Source organism: Alnus glutinosa, chromosome 9 (assembly GCF_958979055.1).
Source record: "Alnus glutinosa chromosome 9, dhAlnGlut1.1, whole genome shotgun sequence".
Lineage (NCBI taxonomy): Eukaryota > Viridiplantae > Streptophyta > Magnoliopsida > Fagales > Betulaceae > Alnus > Alnus glutinosa.
The window spans coordinates 5,583,174-5,593,686 of record NC_084894.1 but is presented as its reverse complement, the minus strand read 5'-3'; the positions used below and the strand labels follow the sequence as shown (position 1 = coordinate 5,593,686).

Below are 10,513 nucleotides of genomic sequence, written 5' to 3'. Positions count from 1 at the left end.
GCGTCCATCTGGCCGCGTGTATAATAATACACGCGGCAAGATGTTTGCCGCGTGTACATTAATACACGCGGCCAGATGTTGGCCGCAGTAAATTTTATATATATATATATATATATATATTTTAATTCTGTTTTTTAATTTCTTTTTATTTAAAATATATATATATATATATATATATATATATATATATATATATATATATATATATATATATATATATTTTACTAAAATTCTCCAAATTTATTTTATCCAAAAATATCACAAAATCAAATTGCACAAATTAATCAAAACAACTTTTTTTAAAAATTTGAATACCATGTACTAATAAATATATTCATTACTATATATAACTACTTACACAACAATATCAACAAATTTGAGATTCTTAATTTAATAAAGTTATTCGGTACTAAAAAAAAAAAAAAATACACAAAATATCTACAAATCTGGAGGACGTCTCTGCGGATCACGAGGTGCAGTCCCGGGCGTGAGCTCGCCAACTGTCGATTGTCCCGCAAGAGATGGTGTAACGGGCGAAGGAGTCCCGAGAGGGGATTGTTGGCTCAGCAATTGTCCAGAAGGCGACAACGGACCAACCGTTGTCGCATTACCTGCAAGTACTAAAAATAATTAACCTACATAATATTATATGCAAATTTAAACAAGTAATGAGAACAAATTAAAAATAAACCTAAGTGTATACATAATATGAACCATACCTGCAGGCGCACTACTAACAGATGACGTACTACCGACGTGTGCAGGTGAAGACTGCTGAGCACCAGGGCATACGAACGATAATCCTGTAGAGGACATGAAGGCCTCAAAATGTCGCATGCGCTGCTCCATATCATCAATCTGTCGTATGCGCTGCTCCATGCTGTCAGCCCGCTCTCTCTCGGCCCGCACTATGCCCTCCAACTCCGCGATTTTGTGAGCAGCCCAATCCTGAGACGTGCCCTCGGCCGGTCCCCCCCGTGTGCGGCCCCTATACGAGAAACAAGTCCCGCGAACAGGAGTAACGTTCGGCCCAACCTGCCGAACCCTACCCGCATACTCGGGTCGCCCAACCGCTTGCTCGTACGCGTCGCCAGGGTTAGGGTTTAGGTTTTGAAGGTTTAGTTTTTAGGGTTAGGGTTTAGGTTTTGAAGGTTTAGTTTTTAGGGTTAGGGTTTAGGTTTTAGGGTTTAGTTTTTACGGTTTAGTTTTTAGGGTTAGTGTTTTAAGGTTAGAATTTAGGGTTTAGGGTTTAGGTTTTAGGGTTTTTAGGGTTAGGGTTTAGGTTTTAGGGTTTTTAGGGTTAGGGTTTAGGTTTTAGGGTTTTAAGGTTAGGATTTAGGTTTTTAGGGTTTAGTTTTTACGGTTTAGTTTTTAGAGTTAGGGTTTTAAGGTTAGAATTTAGGGTTTAGGGTTTAGGTTTTAGGGTTTTTAGGGTTAGGGTTTAGGTTTTAGGGTTTTAAGGTTAGGATTTAGGTTTTTAGGGTTTAGTTTTTACGGTTTAGTTTTTAGAGTTAGGGTTTTAAGGTTAGAATTTAGGGTTTAGGGTTTAGGTTTTAGGGTTTTAAGGTTAGGATTTAGGTTTTTAGGGAGAAAGTATTTTAGGGTTAGGGTTTTAAGGTTAGGGTTTAGGGTTTTAGGGTTAGGGTTTCAAGGTTAGGGTTTAGGGTTTAGTTTTTAGGGTTAGGGTTTTAAGGTTAGAATTTACGGTTTAGGGTTTAGGGTTTAGGTTTTAGGGTTTTAAGGTTAGGATTAGGGTTTTAGGGTTTTAAGTATTTTAGGGTTAGGGTTTTAAGGTTAGGGTTTAGGGTTTTAGGGTTAGGGTTTTAAGGTTAGGGTTTAGGGTTTAGTTTTTAGGGTTAGGGTTTTAAGGTTAGAATTTAGGGTTTAGGGTTTAGGATTTAGGGTTTTAGGGTTAGGGTTTTAAGGTTAGGATTTAGGTTTTTAGGGTTTAGTTTTTAGGGTTAGGGTTTTAAGGTTAGGGTTTAGGGTTTAACTACAATTAAAAAGTAATAAAAAAATTTCACTCTTTTGTAGGGTTTAGGGTTTTTAGGGTGAACGGTAATTTGGGCTAGGGTTTAGGGTTTATGGTTTTTGCTTGTTTTTTAGAGTATAAAGCTTAGGGGTTTGGTTTTGAGATTTGATCATAGGCATTTTTATATTGGTTTTGATTTAGGGTTTAGGGAAAATTGTTTACACCTTTGTTATAAATTGAATAATAAAAAAAATAATTATAAATGGTAGACGGTGGCCAAATTTAATTTTCTGTATCTATCCAATAATCGTTAGATACGATCATTTTATTGTGAAATGATGGCGAGTTTACTTTGAATTGGTTTTTTTTTTTGTTTGTAAAAAAATTACCTGAAATGAACAATTAAACTTTTTTTCTTTGTTCTTAAAAAACCCAAAAATTGTTTTTTGTAGTACCGAATACTTATTTATATTTTATTGGTTTTGATAATTTATTTTATGATTAAGTTAATAAAATAATTGTGACAAATAATAATCCACACACAAATTCGTAGTACAGTAAAACATATTACAAAAAAAAAAAAAAATACCACAACTGTAAGAATATTTTTCATGCATAACAACCAACCACATCAAAACACATAAAATTACACAACAATAGATATTCAAACCCAACAAAATTAACAGCATTGCATAGACCATTATTAATTGCTAAATCCACAATTATTATATGAAACTATTAAAAAAGTTAGAAACAGATTTTAAACAAATTAATTTAAATGCACCAAGTTTATTATAGCCAAAAGATATCAGAAAAAAATTTAATGCTAAAATTACTCACAATTTTTTTTTTTTTTTTTTTGTGATTTGTATGCTCCTTTGCCAAAATGTACCTGCATTAAAACATATTAGTCCCAAAATAATATCCCAAAACAACTAAAAAAATACTAATCACGTACAAGGCAGAGAGAGAGAGAGAGATAGAGAGAGAGAGAGAGAGAGAGAGAGACCGGGAGAGGTTTCAGAGAGAGAGAGAGATGTAGAGAGAGATAGTGTCAGAGAGAGAGAAAGCTAGAGAGAAAGAAAGGGTTAGGGTTTAGTCTGTGGTTCGGTTAGAGAGAGAGAGAGAGAGAGAGAGAGAGCTAGAGAGAGAGAAAGCTAGAGAGAGACAGAGAGAAAGAGAGAGAGAGAGAGAGAGAGAGAGAGAGCGAGAGGGAGATGTAGAGAGAGATAGGTCCGGACCTAGGGTTAGGGTTCCTGGTTCGGTTAGAGAGAGAGAGAGAGAGAGAGCTAGAGAGAGAGAGAGAGCTAGAGAGAGAGACAGAGAGAGAGAGAGAGAGTGAGAGGGAGGTGTAGAGAGAGATAGGTCCGGACCTAGGGTTAGGGTTGCTGGTTCGGTTAGAGAGAGAGAGAGAGAGCTAGAGAGAGACAGAGATAAAGAGAGAGAGAGATAGAGAGAGAGAGAGAGAGAGAGAGAGAGAGAGAGAGAGCGAGAGAGAGAGAGAGCATGCACCGTAATAATTGCCGAACACGGGTGGTGCAGTCACGGCCGGAGAGGGAGCTGGCCGGAGATCCTGGTGGTCGGTGGACGGAGAGGGAGAGAGAGAGAGAGAGAGAGAGAGAGAGAGAGAGCTGAGTGAGCGTGAGAGATGAGTGAGCGAGCTGAGAGAGATCGAGCTGAGGGAGAGAGAGGGAAATGCGGGGATCGAGGGTAGCTTCCTCTGGAAGCTACCCTTTTTTTTTTTTTTTTTTTTTTTTTTTTTTTATTAATTGAAATATTAGCCAGGTGGCGCGCGGGAAATGTCCCGCGCAGGTCACCTGGCCAAAAATTGGCCGCGTGGCGTAATGCCACCCGGCCAATTAGGGACGTGTATTATTATACACGTCTCTATCTGTTTTTAATTTTTTTTTTTTTTTTTTTAAAACGAAAAATGGTATATATATATAAATATATATATATATAGATTATATATATATATATATATATATATATATATATATATATATATATATATATATATATATAGTTTTGTATTTGTAAACACAAACACAAACCCTAATCCGACCCTAAGTGTATGTAATATATATAGTGTTAAGGTTTACGTAAACTCTAACCCATAAAACTAAACCCTAAACGGTAACCCTAAAACTAATTCTTAAACCTTAAGTCTGTGTTAAGTTTCATATATATATATAGGTCCTATATATATATAGGGTTAGGGTTTTATTAGATTACTATTCCATTAACGTAAATCCTAATTAGAGTTAGGGTTTACTTATAAGTATACCATATATATTTAAAGTACTCAACACGTAAAACGTAAATATACTATAAACATATTGCACGTAGCCCATACCCCTAACCCTATGTCTATATACTATATATAGTCATAAACCCTAACCCTAAGTGTATGTACTTTGTTATGTTGCATATTTTTATTTTTGTTCCTCGCCGTATAATTATGCATATATTTGTAGCCCAAATTTGGGTATATACAACGTTATTATATATATCTATAAACTCTAACCCTAAGTGTATATATATACTATATATAGCTATACACAATATAGGTATATAAGTATACTATATATATATATATAGCCATAAACACCAATGTTAGGGTGTATACAAGTAACTATAAAGGTATATAGTTTCGGCACGCCGTTTACATGCATGCATGCATGCATGCATATATTATATATATGTATGTACATAATATGACAAGATAGTTTTGAAATACAAATACAAATACAAACACAGACACATGCAACCTTAAGTGTATGTAATGTACATTCTTGCTAAACCCTAAGTCATAAAACTAAACCGTAAACTATAAATTAAAACTAAATCCTAACCCTAAGTATATATATATATATATATATATATATATATATATACTATACTTAGGGTTAGGATTTAGTTTTAATTTATAGTTTACGGTTTAGTTTTATATATATATACTATACTAAACACTGACCATAAAATTGAACCCTAAAACCCATAATCTTAACCCAAATCTTAAGTGTATGTACCATATATATGTAAGCCATAAACCCTAACCCTAAATATATATACTATATGTATAGTGATAAACCCTAACTCTAGGATCAAATGATATATAGTTCGACCAAGTTTTGAACATTGAACTCGATCAAATGATAGAGGCATGCAATTTTATACTTGTGTAAGGTATGCCATAATGATCGGGACCACAAGGCGAACACATTCAGATGGATGTTCAACGAACCCTAACCCTGAGAGTATGTACTACACATACAATAAATTAAGTCCTAACGCATAAACCATATTCAAGAAACTCAACTTGCATGTAAATCCTAAAACATAACTATATATACTTATATAAGTATGTGTAGCACAAATTTATTGTTGGGGTATATAATAGGAATTTTTAATATAAATAAATTCCAAAAAATTTAAATACAAGTACTGTATAAAACTAATTAGTTTATATACTCTAATTTGGTATAGGGTACATAGCAATTTTATACTCCAATTTATTTGTTTTTTTTTTTTTTTTAAAAAAAAGGGAATTCCAAAAAAGTGTTTTTCAGTTAGCCACGTGTATTAAATTACACGTGTCTGCCAGATGGCAGCGTGTATTTTATACACGCTGCCATCTGGCAGCGTGTAATTTCTACACACGGCCAGATGGCAGCGCGTATTTTATACACGCTGCCAATTGTTTGTACGCTACATCTGGCAGCGTGTCCAGAGAAACACGCTGCCATCTGGCCGCGTGTCTACAGTAACATCTACTGTAGACACGCGGCGATTTACGCCTTTTTTTGTAGTGGACACATGACAATTTTATAGGCTGGGTTGAAGGAATTTCCTCCAACCCGGTCAATTTGGCGTAAATTCCTGCTCGCTTAAAAATTAGATGATCTTGAGTGTTATCTCTAGTACAATTATTCTTGGTGTACCCAATTACGAGAGGCTTGTCGGGCCAAGAAACAAGGCCTGGGCCCTATGGCCCAATAGCGAGGTATATTGGCCCTTTTGCCATTTTGATATTAGTAAGAGATGCAGTTGTTATCGTGTACAATAATAATGAATAATATGGAATGAAAAAGAGAGAGAATAAGAAATCAAGACATTTACGTGGTTCAGCAATATAACTACATCCACAGGAATGCAGCTATATTAATAATGATTTAAGATTACAGTATAACATATTTATAACAAAATTTTACTATATGGACAGATATGGAAAACTCCAAAAATACCCTGTACTGTACCATTCTATGTGTACGTCCACAGATATGTTGCGATGCTCCGCCAACTGACTACTATATTAATACTTTTGTATTACGTACTCTTTATGCTTAAAAGAAATATGAGCCACTTATTTCAACGGATGCATTACAAAGGATCATCATATCGCTTTGCCACATCAAAATAATTGTCCACGAACTGACGAGGGTGGCAACTGTAGTATGTTAGGGAGTAAATGGCATTTTTGTTGCCCTCTCACAAGTACGGGTGATTGGCAAACGACTAGTGGCAAATAGTCTTATTACAAAACACTCATCGTACAACCAAAACTTACCCAATCTTAAGGTGACACCATGCCAAAACGATTATCTGAGAAGGAAGTCATGTCCAGTATAAGAGGAAAAAGCCACCCATGCATTGCAAGTAACTATACTCTTTGAATATCTATTCCACCAAAAACAAAAAAAAAAAATTCTTCTTTCGCTCTATACTCTCAAAAAGTACCCCTACAAAATTAAGCATCGGAGACATCCCTCGCCAGCATACCCAACAAGCACCCAAGCTTACCTTCGAGTCTTTTGTTGGTATTCTTTATCGGGGTCTCGACATATATGTGGTGATCATTTGCATCAACAATTCTCATCGCTTTGACATTGAAATATTCCATGAGCATGTTATGGATTCGTTTGGATAGTATTTAACAGATTTATTTATCAATAGGATAAATATCTTAAGCAAATTTGAAATGAAAGAACTAAAATATGTTAAATCACCATCATTCTAAATTAATATTCCAACACTCATCTTCATATGTGGACTCAAATTCTCTCTCAATAAATATTTAATAATGATTTAAGATTACAGTATAACATATTTATAACAAAATTTTACTATATGGACAGATATGGAAAACTCCAAAAATACCCTGTATTGTACCATTCTATGTGTACGTCCACAGATATGTCGCGATGCTCCGCCAACTGACTACTATATTAATACTTTTTGTTTTACTCTTTATGTTTAAAAGAAATATGAGCCACTTATTCTAACAGATGTACTACAAAGGATCATCGCTTCGCCACATCAAAATAATTGTCCACGAAATGACGAGGATGGCAACTGTAGTATGTTAGGGAGTAAAGGGCATTTTTGTTGCCCTCTCACGAGTACGGGTGATTGGCAAACGACTAGTGGCAAATAGTCTTATTACACGACACGCATCGTACAACCAAAGCTTACCCAATCTTAAGGTGACACCATGCCAAAACGATTATCTGAGAAGGAAGTCATGTCCAGAATAAGAGGAAAAAGCCACCCATGCATTGCAAGTAACAATACTCTTTGAATATCTATTCCACAAAAAAAAAAAAAAAAAAAAAAAAAAAAAATCTTTTTTTGCTCTATACTCTTAAAAAGTACCCCCACTAAATTAAGCATCGGAGACATCCCTCACCAGCATACCCGGAAAGCACCCAAGCTTACCTTCGACTCTTTCGTTGGCATTCTCGATCGGGGTCTCGACATGTATGTGGTGATCATCTACATCAACAATTCTCATCGCTTTGACATTGAAATATTCCATGAGCATGTTATGGATTCATTTGGATAGTATTTAACACATTTATTTATCAATAGGATAAATACCTTAAGCAAATTTGAAATGAAAGAACTAAAATATGTTAAATCACCATCATCCTAAATTAATATTCCAATACTCATCTTCATACGTGGACTCAAATTCTCTCTCAATAAATAAAGCCCGGCCAACACTTGAAATATTTGACTAAAATTAAGATAAAATGTGAAGTCAAAGTGTGACGACCCGTTTTTTTTTTTTTTTTTTTTTTTTTTTTTTTTTTTTTCTTTCAAAAAAACATATGTAAAACATTAAACGAGTCATCACAGTGACACAACTACATGTCGCTCAACCAACATACGTACACGCTCTACACCATGTACCTGATATTCAGAGTAATTTCTAAAGCGGAATAATTGTAATATAACAATTATAACAGAAAGCACATCTAAAATAACTGGTAGTCCATACAAAATAGCTGTGTATCTGTCTAACTGCTTAAGGCTTACAGTTACCTATTAATACAAAAGAATGGCTACACAAAAGAATATGTGACACCTACTTTACTAGCCATATACAAAATACCCCAAAGGAGTGAACTCTATAGTCCAACACAATATGACTGTCGCAGAGAGCTTCAGTCGTAGTATCCCAAATACGCAGCTACGGGGTCCTCCAAGTCAAGTGTACCTGCAGTCACAGGAACTTCATCTATACGGTTGTGGGGGTTTGCCACATCCGTATAAGTGGAATTATGAGCCCACCGTCTTAGCATAAATAAATACATTAAGACCTCAGAAGTATATTATTCACTGAGTTTTCGCAAAGAACCAACTTCTCATTTTTAGTCATGCGTACACTATAACAGCTACTGGTAGCGATCCAACCGATGATTTAAAAATAGGAATTTGGTTTTACACTTAATCGGTTTTCACAACTACGTGGATTTTAATATTTTTAACCACTCGCAATAGTACGGGACTTTGTAGTATAGTACTAAGGAGGGTATCGTACCACAAGGATTGGAAGGTTGTTCAAGTTATGAAGTACCTAAAACGTTACCTAATTTAATTATGAAAAAGATGATTTGTTTTGTTCTAACACTAAGCTAAACAAGTAATAATGAAAAGTCTAAGAATAAGGAAAGTGTAGGGCATTGATTTCACTCAATCCTTAAGCACATGGTATATTGTATTCCTCCCGGATTTCTTTCACAAATGTAATACGAGCGCGTAATGATTGTCAATCACACGACGACCTCAACATGAAATTACTTTAGTTAAAGACAATGATAAACCATCTATTCATACACAAGTCATTCAACTCAAATCTAGGGTTGAATGATTCATGCTTCCTAGTATGGATTATAAGGTCTATTAATAAGCATATACATTCATGGAAAAAGCATAAACCATCTTAGTTAAACACATAATCTCCACATAAACTTACACTAGAATGGAAAAAACAATTAAGCAATAATTAAACTAAAAAGAGTGTGGAGAGATATGTGTTCCCTAGCATGAGTTTATCAAATTCACATAAATTATATCATAAGCACCATTACACAACCATCCTTAGGTTATGTAATCATCACACTTATATGGAAATCCAAGAACAACACAATCTACCCCATGGCCCTTAGAGAGAGTTCATCAACACCCTACAATTAAATTAGCTACTCATGGAGTTATGGAATTCTCTTATAGAAGAAGAAGAACCCATTACTCTAGAGGATATAAAAACTACAACCCACACTAATAAGATGTAAAAACTACTAACTTTAATTATTGAATCTACCTTATCAACTAAAAAGATACTCAAAAACAAGTTTTAAAGAAAAGAAACTCTAAGTAGAACATTAAAGAACAAGCTACGGGTTCTGGAATCTAAGGATTCCAGAATTGTTTTCAACATAAAATAACATAAAACAAAAGGAAGAAGAAGAAAGAAGTGCTGGAAATATAAAGAAAATAATAAGAACACTTGAATAAATTAAACTCCAACTTCACTTTACTATAAAAACGAGTTTAGAATAAATTACAGCACAAACATACCTTGAAACTAGCTCTCTGGAAAACATGAAGAAAAGAGTGCATCACTTCAATGCACAAAAGCTCAAAATACAATTTATCAACTAAACTAACTATATTCTTAACCCACACGTCCATCCTCTATTTATGGAGGATTTGGTACGAAAAACCAAGCTTAAACAATCACTCTCAGCAGCACAAAATGATGGTGACAACTTCTGATTAGAACCGCACAACTTGAGGATGAATTTGAGCCACACAAAAAGCTGCCGACATCTGCAGATCTTTCTGAAATATCCGAAGTCGATCGATCGATTTATTTTGCCTTGGAGATTTCGATCGATCGAATGTAGATCGATCGATTTATTTTCTCAAGGAAATGTCGATCGATCGAATATACTTGATTGATTTTTCTCTTCTAGGCAGAAACACTTGAACTTCACATATCTTCATTAGGCTTAACTTGTTGATTTTTTCTTGTTTTCAATTAAGACCTAAAAAAGAGATGAAACACTAAAACATACTAACACGTTATTTAACAACACAAACTAGGGTTTAACATATGTAAATTAAGGGGCTTTGAATGTAAACATTCAACGCTTATCAGCTACCAATTTTATAAACTTCTGTTTTAAAAATCCCCATAGCTAATATAGCATACACTAACAAATAAAAAGCATTTTAACATACTAGGCAGCT

At 34.6% G+C, this 10,513-nt stretch overlaps 1 protein-coding gene across 1 annotated transcript; it reads right to left on the bottom strand.

The window, feature by feature from the left end:
- Window positions 1-390: 390 nt before the first annotated feature.
- LOC133877166 (uncharacterized) lies at window positions 391-1,074 on the bottom strand. The gene is made up of 2 exons (XM_062315408.1): window positions 720-1,074; window positions 391-611 (listed from the first exon to the last, which is right to left on the bottom strand). Exons 1-2 carry the CDS (start codon window positions 877-879, stop codon window positions 439-441), a joined length of 333 nt encoding a protein of 110 aa, XP_062171392.1. The 5' UTR covers window positions 880-1,074; the 3' UTR covers window positions 391-438.
- Window positions 1,075-10,513: the final 9,439 nt, after the last annotated feature.